Here is a 22,746-nt window from a genome sequence, read left to right on the forward strand (position 1 = left end):
CAAGACCAAATGGCCTGCAACAGTGTCCGGGACCTGCTTGAATGTATTGCAGGTTTCTGATTGGCTTCCAGAAGATCACATGACCACATCATGACAGTAAGTGGAAAAACCACTTTTAAGGTATTATGTTTGGCACGGACCGTGCCATTCCAGAGGACCCTGACCGCCCCCTCAGGGTCCTGCAGCACAAACTGAGCTGCAGTCAAGAACATGAAGCCTTCAACAGCTTCTTTGACCAGATGGTAGCCATCTGTAGCCCTCCATTTGGTGCCCAGAGGCCCATAAATTATAATCTGTCCCTCCACATTCAGATTCTTGAGGGCGTACAGCATGGATGTCCACAATCAGGGGCCAAAATCAGGAAAAGCGACTAATGTTCTCAAGTCAAGTGAGAGTCAAGAAAATGGAAACCTACATGATATTCTGCTGGTCCACTCCCCTTCGGCCCCGCTAACCACACACGTTTCCCAGCCTTTGTCTGCCTTCCAAGGTCCATTTATTACCCTCTATTTTTCCCCTGCCTCTGTGCTCTTGTATATCCTCAACAGCATCTTAACTATCCTTTCCCCGCCTTTCACCTTTGGACTCATTCATTCCCCACAGGGTGCCGAAGGCGGCTGCTTTCTTCTCCCTCTTCCCTTCCTACGCAATATCAAGATGCTGGTTGCTCAACCTTGACCTACACCAAATGTATCCACCAGAATCAACCCTTTTCCCTCCACATTCTCCCTCTCCTAGACTGAACCCAACTGCGGACTCCAGAATTCCCCATCTCTCTGTAGAAAAATGTCCTTTCTTACTGACCAGTTGGACTCCTAGAACCCCATCTCACGTGATTGCTGTCACTGAAATATAGATACCAGCCATGGCACGGCCACTCCTGCAGCCATAAAAACTGACCTGGTTGCCTTTTCTCGCTCCGCCAAGCCTTGTAAGAAAGTCAGTGGTACCAGCCTCAATCGAGAAGGCCAGCACCGTTTCCCCACCCACACCTGACCTTCTCACCGATTCTATTGAAAACATTGCTCTTCAAATTCCTTCACCAGTCCTGCTTACTATCTCCCTCAACTACCCTGGCACAATCCACCTTTCTTCTAGGAGCTTACCCTGCATGTATGCTTCTCCCATTGAAGCTCCACTGATCTTCTTATGGAAACTTCAACCTCCACAGCACGAGAAAAGTTCAGACACCCATTTGGACTCCACTCTCTGAGTATTCACGCCCTCGACAACCTTCCAACCCACAATTGTTATGTTATGTTATGTTACTTATATTTGTAAAGCGCCCCTAGACTGGCGAGGGCATCATGGCGCTGCAATTGGGGCAACTCACTTCACCCCATTTTCCTCCATTCCTCAATCCATTATTTCACCTCCTTGGTTGACAATCTGACCGCTCTCTTAAACGTGTGAGTGCTTCTCTTTTTCCTCCACCCCCCCTTTTAAAATCAGTAAACAGAAGTTCAGATTAGACCCCAGTCCCCCCAGCATAAACAAGGCAGGACTTCCCCCGCATCTCTCTTCTCTTTTGCCAAATCAAACACATTTGTGCACCTGGAGTTTAATTTGGCACTGCCCGCTCCTTCGAGCCCTTTTGCACGGGCCCTCAACCCTGTATCTTTCCGGCTACTCAACAGCTGAGGACAAGCAAAGCTTTCTTCTTGTTCCAGGGGTGTGTAAAGTCTGTCTGGTGCTATCTCCATTGAGGTTTGAAAGTAATTGGCTTAATATACAACTTGCTTAATATGTTATCCACTGCATATGACTTTGTAAAAGGTCTCTAAAGCTCCAGCCATCGCTATGCCCTGCCAGGCACAGTGCTTCCTGCCTGTAGCACTTTTCATTTATGAATAAAAAAAGTTAAAAACATAAAATAACTGAAGATACAAATGTTGTACCAGTCAAGTGTAACTTGATTTGTTTGTACCACATTTAAATAGGAGTGATAAAACTACTTGTATCAATGATGCTGTTTTAATATGCTTACACATTGGAATTAGAGCAAACTTTCTTTTGAAAAAAACACACTTTCAGTCGATAATTCTTGAACCTAAGGAATACTTGAAATAATTACGATGACAGCTCTGAAATAACACATGCTGGCAGAAATGTATGAGCTTTGACTTCGAGTGTGAAGTAGACTATGTTTTGCACAAACACACACACACTCACGAATCCCAGCCAAGTGCTGTAGCACACACAGTCTTGCAAAGGGAGGCGGCCAAGAAAGGCACAGCACAAAGTTATTGGTTGAAAATTGTATTTCCCATTGTATTTGCAACAAGGATCCATTCGAGTTTTGAGCAGCGCAGCTTTAGTTAGCAGCGATGGTGTCTGCGATCCAGGCGTTGTAGTTGCACACCTTGGTGTACACTCCGGGGTACTTTTTCTGTGCACACCCCTTCCCCCAGGAGACCACGCCCTGGAGTTCCCCATTGCACACCACCGGGCCACCGGAGTCACCCTGAAAAGAAGGAAAAGATATGTTTAGAAATGTGTGAAGACGGAAAAGGTGTCATAATGTGCATGACCTGTAAAGGGCTCTTGATTTTATGCGTAAATTGAGCCCCCCTCCCCCCAGCACACACACTCTAAGAAGGATTGTTGTATGCATTATTTATACAATGTGGCGTGCTTTCTTAACTCCTAGTGGGCCTGGAATGGGTGGATGCCTGTTCATCTGTTTGTGTTTCCTTAATTGAATTAGAACCTACTGGCTAAAGTGTCAGTAGCAATACAAAATGGCTGCCATTTTACCCACACCATCCTCTTCCAACTTTGGAGGGCAATCAAACAGAGGCAGTTCCTGCTTTGGAGTGTCTGGGTGCAGCCCCACCGAAATGACAGGCAAACATAAAGGCAGGAGGGGAGTGGAGACTCGCACACAAGTCCAGAGTCTCTGCGAGCATGTTCTCAGAGTGCGGCCTCAGAGACGAGCAAGTGTGTGCTGCTGCTGAGACACACTTTGTCTGGAGGCAGGATCGAGAGTGATAGGCCACACGTGTGCTCTTGCTGTGTGTGTGCTTGCGGCCCCCAGCAGCGCCACACGTGTGCTCCTGCTGTGTGTGTGCTTGCGGCCCCCAGCAGCAGAACACAGTTAATGAAGAGAAGCTATGATTGGATCCTCCCCTCTTGGGGCGGGTCTTATCTGAGTGACATATGGGCGTGGTCCGGGATGCAGCCTCTCAGAGATAAGCATCATATCAGCAAGGTAGGTGGATCAGAGAGCCTACACCACCTCAAGATTCTATGCTGGGTGACATGCAGCAAGCCCAGCTGGAACATTGGCTACTGATAGCTAGCTTTGTGGGTGTGTTGAGGTGAAGACGTTTGTGGCTTCCTCCCCCTCTGGGCTGGGGAAACCTAGAGAGAGTCTGAATTGCCTGAAACTCCGACGACAGAGAAGCCATTCAAAGTTAACTTCTTCCCTTGAGTTTGGTGGAAACAACCAACTCGCAAGCCACCTGGACACCATCCTATTCTGGTTGAATTTTCATCAGAGTGCTGTTGAAAACCAGATAGCCAGAGTGAAGGAAACCAGCTTGTTGACTTTAAGGCACTCACACCTTAAACCGACGTCTTGCTACAGCTTTGACCTCTTCCCTGGGCAGTGCAGGAACCTCCCGACGTCCTCTTTCTTGTCCCCATGACTGAAGCTCAGGAACAGCGAGATCTGCTCAAACTGCCAGGAACAACTGCCTCAGCTATAGCTCTCCTTCATTGACCAGGTACTGTGCAAACGCAGTCCGGAAATCTTTTCGGACATCGTGAAAGCTTGTGGAACTTTCCTCAAACTCGAAGGATTGTCCTTCCCTAAACATTTGTCAAGCTTTTCACCTAGCCAAATTCTTCTAATCTTTGTGGCAAAGACTTAACCGTTATCTACCAGAACTGTGCTATCCTACACAAGAGACTCTGAACCATTGACTTTGGCCCAGGCCTATTGAGAAGAATTGCTGGTTGTATTTAACTGAAACCCTTTGCCCTGCCCATGAATGTATTTGGGCTGTCTATTCTCATAACCTTGTCTTTTTCCCCACTTTAAGTATCTGAAGTGCCATTTTGCTCCCACTTCATTTGGAGCTAAACTTGTTCAGTTACTTACCGGTTAGATTTTTGTGGTGTATTAGTGTGTGATATTGAGCTGCTTATGCTAGTGTAATGTTTTCTAACTGACTGAGTAAATAAATGTATATTCTTTTACCAAAATACCTTGAGTAAGTGTATATTTGAATCACTGTATTAGTCGGTGCTTTGTGTAACTTGTTCTACTGCTCACTCAACTCTTGAGAGAAGTCTGGCTGCTCAGCCATTGCTACCACATAACTATGTAGTACAGGCTTTTACCAAAGGTGAAATTGCACTGACACTTGCAGTCTTAATTGCATGTAGTGTTCCCCAAGGTTACTGCATGTGATTCTGCCTAACAACCAGCCTTGCAGACAGTGCTGACCTTAGGCGCCAGGAAATGTAGACTCCCAGGTTCTTCACGACTGACACTGGTTCTTAACTCTTTTTTAAATTAATATAATAACCATCAGTTATTATGTACCCACACCCGGCATATTATATAATTCGTTGCAGAGTCATGGGGAGACGTGTGTTACTCCATCAATCCAAAGCTCCTCGTCTGCGTAAATCGCTCGGTTGGCACTGCACACTCTGCGCGGTGTCATGAGCGGCGTGCCATGATGACACGTCACAGAGCCCGTGCTCAGCATAGCCCCAATGCTACAAGTGGACGTGCCCCCCATCCCTGCTTTCCTTTCTAGTCAGTTCCAGCCACGTGAGGCTGCTGAGGGGGTCAGTCACTTTTCTGAGGTGTCTTAGACTGACACTGGAGAACTGTGCCCCAAGCGAGCCCTACTGAACCCACTAAATTACACATATAAAAGTACTGACCAATAGCAGTCCGGCACTCACCCGCAGTAGCCAAGTCACTGAAGTGGTGGGCTGGAAATGATCCATGGTGAATTATGGAGTGAAAAACAGCTTCCCATCAGTGCATTAAACAGTGAGATTTTGCACTTTGCAGTTAGCTTAGGTTAGGTTATTTCAAGGGCTTTGAGTCTCAGACTATTTTGCTTTGTTCACTTAGAGGTGTGCAGTTATAGTTAATGCACGTGTGAATTCATCTGCCCAGATCCGCCTGCATTCTTGTGATGTGAAGCGTTCAAACAGTTCAAGTGCAATGAAATCAAGCATATGGCATCAAATTACATTTTAAGTTAAGTTCCAGACATGTTCTGCCATTTTGTTGTAAATTTGAATGGCAAAACCAGATTTGGAAATTGATTAGCCTCTCCTGATTTGTAATGAAAGTCCCTGCCTCCCTAAATTAGGCAGCACAACCACAGCCCCGTGTAATGATTTCCCACAAAGCCATGTTGTTCATGTCCATCCTGACCAAACCTTCTAGTTTAAGAACCTCAGAGAGAGGGGCCTCTGTCTCGGCCTGGCCAGTATTTGGTACCTTGATCTAGAATGTGAGCATACATCTCTGAAACAAGTGATTAGCCCACTGATCTAGCTGCTTGAACCAAGCAGCACTCACACCTATCCACATGCATTTTTAATTCAATCAGTATACTCCCAAGAAAATGTGAAAAAGGAATGCTACACAAGTTGTGCTATGGTAAGCGCACAAACACAGAACACATTAGAGGGTGAATTGATCAGATCAGGAGATAGTTGTCAAATCAGCCAGGCTCTAGGCTTAAAACCTTAACAGATCATTAGACAAGATCATGATGTGGTATGTGTGGTCTTCATCGCATCAGGCAGTCAGTTGGGGACCTTTACAGGGTGGGGCCTCGGCACCCACTTCCTTTTTACCCATGCACTGGGGCACCTCTGGGAATACAGGGTGTTCGTAGGAGGGTATTAATGAGCAGACAAGCACTTTTTTTCTCAAAGAGCATGGCAAATTGAATCAGATAGCAGGGTGCATGGGTGCATGGGTGCAGATAGCAGAGCGCATGGGTGCATGGGTGCAGATAGCAGGGTGCATGGGTGCAGATAGCAGGGTACATGGGTGCAGATAGGAGTGTGCATGGGTGCAGATAGCAGGGTGCATGGGTGCAGATAGCAGGGTGCATGGGTGCAGATAGCAGAGTGCATGGGTGCAGATAGCAGAGTGCATGGGTGCAGATAGCAGGGTGCATGGGTGCAGATAGCAGGGTGCATGGGTGCAGATAGGAGGGTGCATGGGTGCAGATAGCAGGGTGCATGGGTGCAGATAGCAGAGTGCATGGGTGCAGATAGCAGGGTGCATGGGTGCAGATAGCAGGGTGCATGGGTGCAGATAGCAGGGTGCATGGGTGCATGGGTGCAGATAGCAGGGTGCATGGTTGAAGATAGCCGGGTGCATGGGTGCAGATAGAAGGGTGCATGGGTGCATGGGTGCAGATAGGAGGGCGCATGGGTGCAGATAGCAGGGTGCATGGGTGCATGGGTGAAGATAGCCGGGTGCATGGGTGCATGGGTGCAGATAGCAGGGTGCATGGGTGCAGATAGCAGGGTGCATGGGTGCAGATAGCAGGGTGCATGGGTGCAGATAGAAGGGTGCATGGGTGCAGATAGGAGGGCGCATGGGTGCAGATAGGCGGGCGCATGGGTGCAGATAGCAGGGCGCATGGGTGCAGATAGCAGGGTGCATGGGTGCATGGGTGAAGATAGCCGGGTGCATGGGTGCAGATAGCAGGGTGCATGGGTGCAGATAGCAGGGTGCATGGTTGAAGATAGCCAGGTGCATGGGTGCAGATAGAAGGGTGCATGGGTGCAGATAGGAGGGCACATGGGTGCAGATAGCAGGGTGCATGGTTGCATGGGTGCATGGGTGAAGATAGCAGGGTGCATGGGTGCAGATAGCAGGGTGCATGGGTGCAGATAACAGGGTGCATGGGTGTAGATAGCATGGTGCATGGTTGAAGATAGCCGGGTGCATGGTTGAAGATAGAAGGGTGCATGGGTGCATGGGTCAGATAGGAGGGCGCATGGGTGCAGATAGCAGGGTGCATGGTTGCATGAGTGCATGGGTGAAGATAGCAGGGTGCATGGGTGCATGGGTGCAGATAGCAGGGTGCATGGGTGCAGATAGCAGGGTGCATGGGTGCAGATAGCAGGGTGCATGGGTGCAGATAACAGGGTGCATGGGTGCAGATAGCAGGGTGCATGGGTGCAGATAGCCGGGTGCATGGGTGCAGATAGCCGGGTGCATGAGTGCATGGGTGCAGATAGGAGGGCGCATGGGTGCAGATAGCAGGGTGCATGGTTGAAGATAGCAGGGTGCATGGGTGCATGGGTGCATGGGTGCAGATAGCAGGGTGCATGGGTGCAGATCGCAGGGTGCATGGGTGCAGATAGCAGGGTGCATGCAACAAGATAATGTTAGGGGCACTCAAAGCTATATGGTGGAAGAACTGGGCCCTGAGTGCCAGGTTGTGACTCATCCCGCCACAAAGCCTCATGGGACAGAAGTAAGGCAGGGAGCTGCAAAAGGCACAGAACCGGGCAGGCAGCGACAGACTTGACATGGAGGAAAACTGCAGCAAAAAGCACAATTAATCGTTTTTTACGTTGTTAATTTATTTTGTGCACACACCATTTTGTGTAAAGGTGTTGCCAAATGCTCGTGGGTACTGTGAGTGACTGGATGGCATCTGAATTTCTCATGTGTTTCTCTGATTGTGAATTGTATCGGTATGTACACAGTTTTTCACCAGCAATATTGTTAAAAATTGACCATTTTAACTCATTCCGTAGAAAAACTGATTTTGTTGTGGGGCGCAATGGTATCCCCCCACACACCTGGTTTGTTGCGCCTCGCTCATCATAATTTGTGGGCGATCTTTACACCCTTGCTATTGTAAAAGGTACGAGCCGCCTTTGCAATCAAAGGAAACACCCTGAACATTTGGCGGAAGCTTCTTTCTCTAAATATAGGGAGTATTTACTGCTGGTACAATTGCCCCCAGCGGTAAATACTCCAGGCTAATGGGAGCTCCTAAATGGGGATTAACACTACTTTCCAACCAAGGAAAATGGCTGATTTATCGCCAGCTCAAGTGGCTGGAACGGTGAACGAGTTAGGCAAACGTAACAGAGGAAATTCTGCCAAACACGTAATGAGGCTCTCTCCCTGAAATAAAATGGCTTATTTCCCGCCAAAGGAAGTGGCAGGAATGGTGAACAAGTTGGGCAAACATGACAGAGGAAATTCTGCCAAACACGTAATAAGGCTCTCTCCTTGAAATAAAATGGCTGATTTCCTGTCAAAGGAAGTGGCAGGAACAGTGAACGAGTTGGGCAAACGTAACAGAGGAAATTCTGCCAAACACGTAATAAGGCTCTCTCCCTGAAATGAAATGGCTGATTTCCCGTCAAAGGAAGTGGCAGGAAGGGTGAACGAGTTGGGCAAACGTAACAGAGGAAATTCTGCCAAACACGTAATAAGGCTCTCTCCCTGAAATAAAATGGATGATTTCCCGCCAAAGGAAGTGGCAGGAACGGTGAACGAGTTGGGCAAACGTAACAGAGGAAATTCTGCCAAACACGTAATAAGGCTCTCTCCCTGAAATAAAATGGCTGATTTCCCACCAAAGGAAGTGGCAGGAACGGTGAACAAGTTGGGCAAACGTAACAGAGGAAATTCTGCCAAACACGTAATAAGGCTCTCTCCCTGAAATGAAATGGATGATTTCCCGCCAAAGGAAGTGGCAGGAATGGTGAACGAGTTGGGCAACGTAACAGAGGAAATTCTGCCAAACACGTAATAAGGCTCTCTCCCTGAAGCAACATGGCTGATTTCACACCAAAGGAAGTGGCAGGAACAGTGAAGAAGTTGGGCAAACGTAACAGAGGAAATTCTGCCAAAAAAAATGTAATGAGGCTCTATCCCTGAAATAAAATGGATGATTTCCCGCCAAAGGAAGTGGCAGGAACGGTGAACAAGTTGGGCAAACGTAACAGAGGAAATTCTGCCAAACATGTAATAAGGCTCTCTCCCTGAAATAAAATGGATGATTTCCCGCCAAAGGAAGTGGCAGGAACGGTGAACGAGTTGGGCAATGTAACAGAGGAAATTCTGCCAAACACGTAATAAGGCTCTCTCCCTGAAATAAAATGGCTGATTTCCCGTCAAAGGAAGTGGCAAGAACGGTGAACGAGTTGGGCAAACATAAGAGAGGAAATTCTGCCAAACACGTAATAAGGCTCTCTCCCTGAAATAAAATGGATGATTTCCCGCCAAAGGAAGTGGCAGGAACGGTGAAGAAGTTGGGCAAACGTAACAGAGGAAATTCTGCCAAACACATAATAAGGCTCTCTCCCTGAAATAAAATGGCTGATTTCCCGCCAAAGGAAGTGGCAGGAACGGTGAACAAGTTGGGCAAACGTAACAGAGGAAATTCTGCCAAACACGTAATAAGGCTCTTTCCCTGAAATAAAATGGATGATTTCCCACCAAAGGAAGTGGCAGGAACGGTGAACGAGTTGGGCAACGTAACAGAGGAAATTCTGCCAAACACGTAATAAAGCTCTCTCCCTGAAGCAACATGGCTGATTTCCCGTCAAAGGAAGTGGCAGGAACAGTGAACGAGTTGGGCAAACGTAACAGAGGAAATTCTGTCAAACACGTAATGAGGCTCTCTCCCCGAAATAAAATGGCTGATTTCCCGCCAAAGGAAGTGGCAGGAACGGTGAACAAGTTGGGCAAACGTAACAGAGGAAATTCTGCCAAACACGTAATAAGGCTCTCTCCCTGAAATAAAATGGATGATTTCCCGCCAAAGGAAGTGGCAGGAACGGTGAACGAGTTGGGCAACGTAACAGAGGAAATTCTGCCAAACACGTAATAAGGCTCTCTCCCTGAAATAAAATGGCTGATTTCCCGTCAAAGCAAGTGGCAGGAACGGTGAACGAGTTGGGCAAACATACGAGAGGAAATTCTGCCAAACATGTAATAAGGCTCTCTCCCTGAAATAAAATGGATGATTTCCCGCCAAAGGAAGTGGCAGGAACGGTGAACGAGTTGGGCAAACCTAACAGAGGACATTCTGCCAAACACTTAATAAGGCTCTCTCCCCGAAATAAAATGGCTGATTTCCCGTCAAAGGAAGTGGCAGGAACGGTGAACGAGTTGGGCAAACGTAACAGAGGAAATTCTGCCAAACACGTAATAAGGCTCTCTCCCTGAAATAAAATGGCTGATTTCCCGTCAAAGGTAGTGGCAGGAACGGTGAACGAGTTGGGCAAACATAACATAGGAAATTCTGCCAAACACGTAATAAGGCTCTCTCCCTGAAATAGAATCGATGATTTCCCACCAAAGGAAGTGGTAGGAACGGTGAACGAGTTGGGCAAACGTAACAGAGGAAATTCTGCCAAACACGTAATAAGGCTCTCTCCCTGAAGCAACATGGCTGATTTCACACCAAAGGAAGTGGCAGGAACAGTGAACGAGTTGGGCAAACGTAACAGAGGAAATTCTGCCAAACACGTAATGAGGCTCTCTCCCTAAAATAAAATGGCTGATTTCCTGCCAAAGGAAGTGGCAGGAACGGTGAACGAGTTGGGCAAATGTAACAGAGAAAATTCTGCCAAACACGTAATGAGGCTCCCTCCCTGCAATAAAATGGCTGATTTCCCGCCAAAGTAAGTGGCAGGAACGGTGAACGAGTTGGGCAAACGTAACAGAGGAAATTCTGCCAAACACGTAATGAAGCTCTCTTCCTGTGATGGAAATACATTTAACCGGTTATTTGCTTTTGTCGGGGAGAAATCACTCTGCTATTATCAAAGGGGGTACCCGGCCTAACCAGCATCTTCCTTTTTTTTTAGCTTGTGGGTGGAGCTGGGAGGCGTGTTTAAAGATTTTAGAGTTTTTGGGCGCATAAAATGGCTAGTGACAGCACCCATGTTGACTGTATACTCAACCTCCATGAGTGCCTAACATGGGTTCCTGGTTACCTATTTATTTTGTATTGGTATGGTCTGGTTTACTTTGTAGTTTGCTTCCTTGGAAAGAGAGCAGTCAGTTATTTTCTCAGGGAGAGTCTGACCCCCAAAGCTGCTTTTTATAGTGCTTTTCTTTCTTCCTTTCCGTTTCGTGGAGGAGCTGGCGCTCACACATGGTTGCAGCCTTCTGATTGGTTCTGGCTATAAGTTGGGGCATCTATAAATTGAAATTATTCCATTAGAGTGTAGCTTAGAGAGAGGTGGGGATGGTGTTGTATGTTGATTCTCAGCCGGGGAAGACAGTTTAGCCAATCAGGTGGCTGGAACAACGGGCAAGAATGCACATTCTCTGTTTTGTTTTTATTGTGGGGAGACAACAGGGAGCCTCTCCTTGTTGGCTCCCCGCCTCCACCCCCTAACCCCGAGAATAACTCCAACCCCTTCGGCACCTCCTACCCCCCCCCACCCACTTACCTGCTGGACCAGAGCTTTGTGCTCCAGTCCTAGCGCACCCCCGTCGCCCAGTCGCCATCACAGAAATGGAAAAGGGGCTTAGTCCCTTTACCTAAGGCGGCAGCCATCTTTTTTATTTTATTTTGTTCCCGTGGAGGTTGGCTGCGCAAGCAGCGTAAATCTCCAGACAGATTAAAAAAAACATTTGCAGCGGCACCCCGGTTGAAACCCGGGGTTCGGATGGCTTTCACCTCTGCAGTAGGATACTGCCATTGCTGGCAATGGCCGACAGCCCTCACCTACCTTAGCTCGGTCTAGTCGGCCATAACCAGCCATAACCGCCCCCCACCCACACTGTGGGGGTAAGCCATATTCACCCACCCATTGACTGCCCATGGCCTTGCTAATTCCTATGTTTATCATCAACAAAATGGCCCCCAATGTATTTGATTGTTCGTGGTTATTGAAGAAAAAAGTGGCTTTTTGTGGTTGTATGTATCTGCATGAATATCATGCTAGGTGGCAACGAAACAAAGACATCCTAAGGATTAGGTTATTTAGAAGTGAGCACAATATGTTTTAGGGACATTCAATATACTAACAAACAGTGCTCGAAAAGGAGAGGGAGAAACCTTTTACTACTAGACTGTATCAACAAGTGGGTTATCCATTCACTTGCTAATACCTATGGCCATTCTCACCCACTCCTGCCCATACTCGCCCAAAACATACCGTCTGGAATCTGTTTGAGCTACATACATAAAGCAACAACATAAAACGTTGTACTTGACGTGCCTTTCAGTGTTATTTCAAAACAGTCTTCAGAGAGTTAGTGGCTTAATTTGAGCTGTAAATGTGCTATTGGTGTAATAAAAATGCCATACCAAGCCGGCCTTCAGTCACTTGATTTATAAGCATGTGAGTGTCCTTCACTGAAGTCCTGCTAAAAACAATCATTGGCAAAGCCAACAGTTTTGGCACATGTATAGATATTAGATAAGTATTTTCCGAGCACTGACTTATGTCTGGGGCTATTAAGGCTGTGCCGCTGCTGGCTGTGCCACCTAAGGTAACAATTTATTTAGACTATTGCCCAGCATCGCTGATGGAACAGGGAGGCTTTCGAGAATTATAATTGGGGCTCTGATTTAACAGTGTTTATGATTTCTACACATAATTACAGATGGAAATCAGTCTGCTTCCTTTCAGTATTTATTTGTACAAATTGAAAAAAGCAGAAAGTCAAGTGTCTTGATTAGTTCTTGAGGTTGTCAATTACGCCTTGCAGAACAATGGCTGTGCAAAGTAACACAATGGAGTGGCAAAGACAATAGATGTATTGCCCTTTAAAATAGTTTAAAGGACTGCTTGGATGTTTATGATGCCAGCATAGGGGACAGCTCTTTTAAGTCAAAAAATTGATCTAGCCTTGATGTGCAAGAACCCGGCTCTAGGAGCTTTCCAATACAAGCATCTAGGCACTACATGTGTAATCTGACTAAATGCAGAAAATAACTAGCTGCAAATTATTTTGTTAACAGACCAACTATAAATGTGGATAAAAGCAAAAATATTGGCTATTCAATAAATGCTGATAAACACAGATGGATATGTTGACAAATAAATACTGGGAGCTTTAATTATAGTATAGTAACTACTACTCTGCTAATACCTCCACTTTGCCTCTGTTATGGAAACAAATCTTGTCTGTGCCCCACTTTTATAATAGGTTATCACTAAAGTCCACCTGTTCATGATGAGAAGTGTGATCGCTAAAAAGAACAAATATTTGTATTTTTTTACTTTTATTTATAACTCTTTTACCAAAGCATCAGAATGCTGTGATTGGGTTAAGGAAAGAAGATATGTTTCAAACGAGTTCCTAGTATTCATTTTCCAGAACTGCCTATCTATTCAATTTCACCTATTTAGGTAGGATGCACTTTAATAATCAGTCAGAATAGGAAATCAGTGAAAATTAGGAGGCACAATGGAATTCCGAACATGTATAAATAACCAATGACAACTGTGTGTGGCATCTGCATGAGCCGGCAGGTTATTCGGTGTGCATGTGTTCTGCACGTAAGAGGGAAACCTCCCTCAACCCCAACTCATTTCCCTTACCTTTATTAATATCCCTTAGCCCACCCCACATATATTGTAGTTAAAAAGTTATTTTTTTTCAGTAAAAAGAAAAAAAAAATAACTTTGTTTACTTTGTCCTCGAAAACATTGGATTCGGTCACTTCTACGGTATCGGGATGTAGGTGATTTGACCAAATACATGTTTTTGAAAGAGTGAAGTGACTGCATTTTTTACAGCCTATGTTTTGACCAAGGCCCCTACCCTAACAACCAACTATTGACCCCTCCCGCTGTCCATTGCTTTATCCTCCTTTGGTAACCTTAACCATGAAGATTTGTCTCCCATCCCATTTTAATTCTAATTGCGTTTTCCCCTTGTTTCCTTTGCCTACGCTTTGTGCTGTGAACATTTCCCTAATAATCCCTTATTCATTTAGCCGGGCCCTTTTTGCTATTCATCACACTGAAAATGTGTCACTGTGATGGCAGACGATATTGATCTACGCTTTTTTTGACCAAAATGGTCCTTCATCAGGGCAATATCTGTCTTCAGGATGTGTGAAACCAGCCTACTGAAGCACCCAATCAATGATCGATGTACAGGAAATATATTACAAAGCATTCTACGAAGGCGCACGTTTTTGTCTTGACTGTGCAGACTTCAAATCAGGCAGAATTCACCTTGAAGAAGGGCAGTTTCATCGCAAAGTGCATTGGCCAATATCATCTGCCTTCATAATGTTCAAGACAAGGCTGCTGTTATATTAAAGATTCCCGCAAGCTTTTAAGCGCGGATCCGGGGATTGAACCTGTGGTGCTCCGTGACGTCTTGCTTCCAAGGTCAGCATGTTGCCCCTGAGCTATCCCCCCGAGACAAAGATGTCTCCTTGGTCTTTGCTGGGGTCATATGTTTCCACACAGTGCAAAAGTGGCTAACTGCAAATATAAGGTTAGTTTGAGCAACCATTTTGAATATATGTGGTGGTCCCCACTCCCATATGGCATCCCGCAGAGAAGGCATCACCCCCTGCCGTTCTACTTGAATTTTCAACACCCAGAGACGGAGATGCATTTTTAAAAAACTTTCCAATACATGAAATGGGGTGTTTAAAAAGTCCCATGTGCAGTAGTCCTGAATTGCAGCACGCCTGGCATGATTCCACACCTGCAGCGGCTGCGCTGTCATTATAAACGCAGACCTCTAAATATACTTCATGCAGTGAGGGTAATTACTAGATGTTTCTGAATAGGGTATTCCACACTCATAGCGAGAACTGAACAGTCACAAAAGCCTCGGAGAAATCATTTCTGAAGAGTTTTGATCTGGGATCACGTAAGAAATATATTTTCTGTTACCATAGTCGGGTGTGGATCGGCCTACAGGGAACGCTGGAGATGTCCGGGCGGGCTTCTGTGTCATGGGCCTCTGTGTCATGGGCTCTGTGTCATGGGCCTCTGCGCCATGGGCCTCTTTTGTGTGTTCTTCTATTTTATTTCCACATTTTCTCGCAGGAAAAAGGTTGGGCCTACTCAAAATGTGTAACATGGGGCCACTTTGAACATTATTTCCCTGGCCTCTTTTGGGTCCCAGTCTAACCCTGGCTATAGTCCAGGTCAGAGCAGCCCACCTTCTTAAAAGAATTGAGTCCCACTACCACACATAATACTTTTTAGGGAAGCTGCGAATACACATAGGAGAAGGGTTTAGCACAGTGAAGTGGTTTGTGTACTCCTCATTTCTGCCCACCCGGCCCAAAAGCATTGGCATTGGGTTTGGCCCACATTAAAATGCAACTCATCCCTTGACTCCAGCTGTACTGCACAGCAATTTCCAATTAAATGCCTGGCAAAGATAGGGGTACACTGTCAAGATTAAGACTTCTCTTTGTTTTGCTGTTCTTAATCTGGGTAGTGTGTTGGTATTTGGGGGGCCTTGCAGGCCTGGCTGAGACTCAGGATCTTTCCAATTCTTAGGGTGGGAGAGGACAAGTGGGGTAACACACTGGTCGCCTCAGCTTGGTACAATCCCTCTATACTGGGGCAAATCTCCCAAGTAGATAGACATAGAAGGCAGACTGGTAGGCAGTCTTTCTTTCAGATCAATGACCATAGACAGCAGGAAGTAGAAGGAGTTACCTGGCAGGAATCCTTGCCGCCCTCCAGGAATCCGGCGCAGATCATGTTCCCGGTGATCTGGAAGGGATACGCGTCGTTGCACTCGTCATCGCTCAGGACGGGAGCATTCAGACACTGAAGAACATCCGGGTATTTGCCTGCGGGGGAGAAATTTGATCATATTACACTGAATAAAACAAGCAGGTTTCTCCACAATCCAAGTTATCTAAAAACGTTTGCACTGTATTAGGGCAATACATAGACTGTGTTTGAACTATGTTTGCTGTGTAACATAGAAAGCACTACATTTACTACATGTGCTATCTTGTTTTGCTTTATTGTTGCCCTAGTAAAGATTCTCATGTAAGATGGGGGAGGGGCTGAAGCTTTCTGCACTATTCAATGTTATCTATGCTTTAAAGTTGGCATTAAATTAATGTGCACATTTTTTTTGCATAAGAGCAATGTTTGGATGGCTGCCTTGGCGTCTGCCGCCGATCGATCTCACTAGTTTAACCTCAAAGCAATATCCAGGCAACACAGCATGGACTGTGGGGGGTCTCAGCAGCATTATTTAAAGTCCAATGTGCAGTACATAGTCTAGAGGAAAGTAGACACTTTGGTTTAGATCATTTACTGGGGCGCATACAATATTAACTGACAGACATCAGGTGTGATTGGGGCACAAACATTTTAGGCCGAGATGTATATGCTGAGGTCCACCTTGAGGAGCCCCCCTACACTGCAGAGGCCACTGAGCCAGTGCTTCATTTCTGGAGGGGCTTGCCAGGGCTCAGCCCCGGCACCTATTCCTGAGCCAGGGCACCTATTCTTAAGCTCAGCTTGATTATGCTGTAGTATTTTGGAAATTCTATTATTGCAACTGTCAGTCATAGTAACAGAACAATATACAGCAGTGTTCACTGGCCAGGGTCTCTGCATCCTGGGCTGGCACGTTAACCTTCACAGGGCAGGACTGTTTATCCATTTCCTGATAAAACAATGAGATGCAAGGTGGCAAGCCTGGGCACTGATGCTGGCCATGTCCCCGCACTGCTCCACTGAGTCTGCACGGCATTGCTGCCGATTCTCTAGTGTAATACCCAGCAGGGTGGGCTGACAACAACAGGACAGTCACCGGCCAAGAGCCCCAAGGGAGGGGCAAAGTCAGTGACCAGACCCATATAGAACAAGAGAGCCAGCCATAAGTGCCAACCTATACAAGACCATATTGCTGCAGTGATTGACAGGCAACTCCTCAGTTCAGTAATGATTTGCCTAGATTCGTCTATCAATTTACCATCGGAGGAAAACATGTTTGCTCTTTTTTCCTGTGGTGAGATGGTTAACATGTTCCACTCAACAGCGATATGATTAGAGCAACATGTTAACAAAGATGTGTTTAAAAGAAATACTTAAACATGTATCTTATTTCATGACACAACTAATGTTTTCACCTTCAATGAACCAGCGGGAGTTGGTGCTTTAACCCCAAATGTGTTTACACTGTATGGGGCAGCCGTGTGACACTGCATGGAGCAGCCGCGTGACACCTCATGGAGCAGCCACGTGACACTGCATGGGGCAGCCGTGAGACACTGCAGGGAGCAGCTGCGTGACACTGCATGGAGCAGCCGCGTGACACTGCATGGAGCAGCCGTGTGACACTGCATTGAGCAGCCGTGTGACACTGTATGGAGCAGCCGTGTGACACTGCATGGAGCAGCTGTGTGACACCGTAGGGCGCAGCCGCGTGACACTGTATGGAGCAGCAATGTGACACTGCATGGAGCAGCCGCATGACACTGCATGGAGCAGCCGCGTGACACTGCATGTAGCAGCCGTGTGACACTGCATGGAGCGGCCATGTGACACTGCATTGAGCAGCCGTGTGACACTGTATGGAGCCGCCGTGTGACACTGCATGGAGCAGCTGTGTGACACCGTAGGGCGCAGCCGCGTGACACTGTATGGAGCAGCAATGTGACACTGCATGGAGCAGCCGTGTGACACTGCATGGAGCAGCCGTGTGACACTGCATTGAGCAGCCATGTGACACTGTATGGAGCCGCCGTGTGACACTGCATGGAGCAGCTGTGTGACACCGTAGGGCGCAGCCGGGTGACACTGTATGGAGCAGCAATGTGACACTGCATGGAGCAGCTGCATGACACTGCATGGAGCAGCCATGTGACACCGCATGGAGCAGCCACGTGACACTGCATGGGACAGCCGTGAGACACTGCAGGGAGCAGCTGCGTGACACTGCATGGAGCAGCCGCGTGACACTGCATGGAGCAGCCGTGTGACACTGCATTGAGCAGCCGTGTGACACTGTATGGAGCCGCCGTGTGACACTGCATGGAGCAGCTGTGTGACACCGTAGGGCGCAGCCGGGTGACACTGTATGGAGCAGCAATGTGACACTGCATGGAGCAGCCAAATGACACTGCATGGAGCAGCCGCGTGACACTGCATGGGGCAGCCGTGTGACACTGCATTGAGCATCCGTGTGACACTGTATGGAGCAGCCGTGTGACACTGCATGGGGCAGCCGTGAGACACTGCAGGGAGCAGCTGCGTGACACTGCATGGAGCAGCCGCGTGACACTGCATGGAGCAGCCGCGTGACACTGCATGGAGCAGTCGTGTGACACTGTATGGAGCAGCCATGTGACACTGCATGGAGCAGCCGTGTGACACCGTAGGGCGCAGCCGCGTGACACTGTATGGAGCAGCAATGTGACACTGCATGGAGCAGCCACGTGACACTGCATAGAGCAGCCGCGTGACACTGCATGGAGCGGCCGTGTGACACTGCATTGAGCGGTCGTGTGACACTGTATGGAGCAGTCGTGTGACACTGTATGGAGCAGCCGTGTGACACTGCATGGAGCAGCTGCGTGATACTGCATGGAGCAGCCACGTGACACTGCATGGAGCAGCCGTGTGACACTGCATTGAGCAGCCGTGTGACACTGTATGGAGCAGCCGTGTGACACTGCATGGAGCAGCCGTGTGACACTGCATGGAGCAGCTGTGTGACACCGTAGGGGGCAGGCGTGTGACACTGCATTGAGCAGGCGTGTGACACTGCATTGAGCAGCCGTGCGACACTGTATGGAGCAGCCGTGTGACACTGCATTGAGCAGCAGCATGACACCGTAGGGCGCAGCCGCGTGACACTCTATGGAGAAGCTGGGCGACACTGTATTGAGCAACAGTGGGTGGTGTCAACAGTAGATAGCGAACTGCCCCTCACCCATGCAAGAAAATATTTGGGCCCTGCCACTTCTTTTCTACCAAACTAAGCACTACACCGAGCTGAACCAGACAGCAAGGCTTACTGTCTCATGCTGTTGCCAGCCTGCCACAGAGGCACACTCTAGGGCTCACGGGGTGGAGCAGGAGACACATGAGTGGGTGAAGAGAGAAGGGAGTTAAGGGGCCGTCCGGAGATTTACACAACCATTATAAGCAAGACGGGGCTCCATGGACCTCCTTGGGGTCAACTCTTGGTATAGGTGGATGAAAAATCAAGGGAACGCTCTCAGCAAGAGAGTTGCGTGAGCATGAAGGCAAAGGAATTTGCTAACACTCTGAATATAAGCATGGCGATACAGAAGCATGTACCCTAAACATATTATACCCGTGAAAGCTAAATAGCATATATGTAGAGTTATGGACACGGTAAAAGGTAGGCCTTCCCATATTGACTGGTCAAGCCTTTCCTGGCTACCAACCATTAGCGCTAAGGGAAACTCTGGGGTAATAATCAGGATTTGCCTAAACGGAACTTCTTGCAGTTACCCTTTCATAAAGGTATTGTCCCCGTGTCGCATTAGGACCAATCCTTTTTCAACCACAGTACAGGACTCTTAAAATAAAAAGTGTCCCGGAGCAATGGATGTCTGATTCATAAGGCAGGGTATGTCTTAATCCACCTGGTAATTGAGAGGGACTAGAACTTGGGGCAGGGGTATCATGAACGTCATCTGTTGGAGGAAAGAAAATGAAGGCCGGGAAGATAAGAGGATGGGAGCAGGGATGCAGCGGGCGAAGGATGTTTTGCGATAGCATGGGTGCATGTCTGTCCTGCTAGCTGGACCTTAATTCTGAAAAAGGGAGGAGCAGCATATGTCCTAAAGGGCTGTGATAATTGGGCTGTGTTCCAAGGCTGGTTTGGAGAATTATAAATTAGTACACAATGCAATGTTGGATGCATGAGGGACTCACGAGTGTGCTGAGGCAATGAATCAAAGTAATACACAACCACAATAAAAGTAGTAAAGCAAGCTCAAGGAAATCAGACGAATACTGTACACACATTGAAATATCAGACAGTGTCATTGTGCTGCCACTCACTGCCACTGCTGAGGGTGTTGCCCCAGCCTGAGATTAGACATTCTGTTCCAGCCGCTGCACATTGGGTGGGCAGCGCGACGGGCTGGATGTGAGCGCTGAAGGTGACGGGCGTCGCGAGCTTGATGAGCATGATGTCGTTATCGAGGGTCCTGGAGCTGAACTTGGGGTGCCAGATCACTTTGGCCGAGTTGATGAATTGCTCATTTCCTTCCAGAACCTTAATGTTATGCTCCCCGAGTCTGACCTGGATGCGGCTGAGGAGAGATGTGATGGGTTACAAAGTTTCTTTATTAAACGCAAATTGCATTACTCTCTAGAATTTTATAACGAAGACCTTTCATGGAATGAGATACCCCAGTGCATCGTTTAATATCAATCGTTCAAAACCAATCAAATTTGCATGACACAATGGTGCTAAATTTTGTTACAAAGTCTAATTCCTGGTAGTAATACATGTTATATGTATATTTGCAAGGGTTGGTGGCACAATGCATGCTTTGCCTGGCAGAACCTTGACAGTAGTACAGGGGTCTACAACCTTTAGATTTCTAAATGTGTTACATGATAACATTATTATAGAAGCATGTGATTACATTGTGAAAACAATTCCAAAAAGAAATGTAGTCTTCTCTTATGGCTTTAAAGATTGTTTTTAAATGTACGACAATTTAAAGTGTCAAAGTTTCCTTTTAAAGGGTTGGAACATAATTATTAAATGTAACATTTTCAGAAAATCTTCTGTGTGTAGTACTAATGTAGTTTCATATTGTGCTTCAAGTTGATCTTTTTTTGTGTTTGCTTTAATACTATATCAGTTGGATCCGAAATAATGGTGTTATAAATAATAAATGTAACACAAGTTTGACCAATAATGATACATTAATAACACTAGTACTACTCACAATATTTGTTCATGTCAGAAAAGAAACTCAATGTGAATCATTTAAAAAGAATAGAAATATTATTTTTACAAATAAAAAAACAGAATGTACACGACTGTAATACATATGTAAGTTATTGTGTCACATTTTCATACTATTTTATTTGATATGCCATACATTTTACTACATTAATTCTTTGCTGTTCTGAAAGTGGACGTATACTACTACAGGTATGTTAAATATACACGTTTTATCTAATTAAATTAGACTTTGTGTTAAATTACTGTCAGTATGGTACATTAAAATACAGAAGATCTGTTTTGATGTGAAGGTTTTATACCCCCTACTGCCTGTGTGATTATATTGAACACACTTAGGTGTTTGGGTGACCAAACATACATGTTTTGTTTCTGTACTGATATGATAGGCAAAAAGCAAATCTACATGCATTTTTGTATCAGTTATACGTTATGTTTCATTAGCACCTGGCACCATAAAAAAATAAAATCACTTACCTCTGGTTGGCTGGATTCCGAGCCTTACCTGATGGTAATCCCGAACGCACAACGGCGTGCAGCTCGCTTAGATCCCCGGCTGCATTTTCGTTCTGGGAATGGCAGCCACGGAATGGGAGAAGGGACTACTTGTAGTCCGTTCTCCCTTTCCATGGCGGCCATTTTTTTTGTTTACTATGGCCGCCACGGAAACAGAAAACGGGCTACGTTTTTGGTCCATGGTGGCCATTCTTTTTGAACTTTTTGTAACTTTTTTTTTCCGGCTGCGAAACGCAACACGACTCGCAGCAGGGGGAAAAACAACATTAGTACCCCTGTCTAACGGGCCGGGTACTAATGGCAATAAGCCCCTTGATGGCGGGCCATTAGCACCTATGGGGACTGTGGGCCCTGCGGGCATTACCTTAGGCAGTAATGGCCCACCGTCTCAGGCCTTATTGCCCCAATATTGATGCACATATTTATTTCCTTTACAATGGGGACAGACTTCTATGTGAGTCAGCATTCTACATGCCGAGAAGAGTTTTCATGTATCACTGTTCACTAGTTACTGTTATCCAACAGGCTTGATTGATACGCAACCAACCGGTCTATGTGGCATTTAGAGAAAATAGTGCTGCATTCAACACTGTTGTGAGGCATGAACTATGAGTGAAGCTTAAGAACTGAAACATACCTAATGGTTTAATCTACACAACACCACTAGGGTAAAAGTACATATGGATCACCATGGCATGATGACAGGTTGGAGTACCACCAATAGTAGCCTTAAACAGGGTTCTATCCATGCTCCCACTTCATTCAATCTTCATGTGGCGGATTGGGGAGCAGGATTGAAAAGCTCAGCCTCTTTACCACGTAAATTGGGGAATGTCAGCCTCCAGTGGCTCACATATGCCGATGACGTTGTCATATTGGATTGCACGTCAACGGGCAGTCCTTGTTGGATAAAATTGCCGAATATGCACACCAAATTGCCCTTCAGATCAATACTGGGAAAACTAAGATCATGATTTTCAGACGGAAATTCCTCAAGGCAAATACTAACTTCACTTGGAAACCTAATCAGGAACCTATCGAAGAGTTGAACATGTATCATCATTTTGAGATTATGGTGGACTCTTCCCTTAATGGGAAGGCACATCTGGAACAGGTTCAGGTTAAGGTTTCGCAGGCGACAGGTGCTATAAGATCTATGTCTCACCGCTGGCTGTGCGGGCTATTCTGTGGGAGTGTTTATTTGGCTTTACGCATCCAAGATTTTCCGGGTACTATTGTATGGCTCTGAAATCTGGGCCTGTGACAAGATCACAAAAATTGAAAGGATATTATGTCTTAATTTGAGAGGCCTACTACGACTCCTGAAGCATACTCCG

The 22,746-nt window shown here is 46.6% G+C and overlaps 1 protein-coding gene across 1 annotated transcript in view; it reads right to left on the bottom strand.

Moving 5' to 3' along the window:
* Positions 1 to 2,252: 2,252 nt before the first annotated feature.
* LOC138580104 (trypsin-like) overlaps positions 2,253 to 22,746 on the bottom strand; it is a 40,338-nt gene continuing 19,844 nt past the window's right edge. The window contains exons 3-5 of the mRNA XM_069650382.1: positions 19,975 to 20,228; positions 15,631 to 15,767; positions 2,253 to 2,464 (exon numbers count right to left, since the gene is read on the bottom strand). Of these exons, the coding sequence (XP_069506483.1) occupies positions 2,315 to 2,464; positions 15,631 to 15,767; positions 19,975 to 20,228 (541 nt within the window). The 3' untranslated portion in view covers positions 2,253 to 2,314. The remainder of the gene's footprint in view (positions 2,465 to 15,630; positions 15,768 to 19,974; positions 20,229 to 22,746) is intronic.

This window comes from Ambystoma mexicanum, chromosome 3p (genome assembly GCF_040938575.1).
Source record: "Ambystoma mexicanum isolate Mex_15411 chromosome 3p, UKY_AmexF1_1, whole genome shotgun sequence".
NCBI lineage: Eukaryota > Metazoa > Chordata > Amphibia > Caudata > Ambystomatidae > Ambystoma > Ambystoma mexicanum.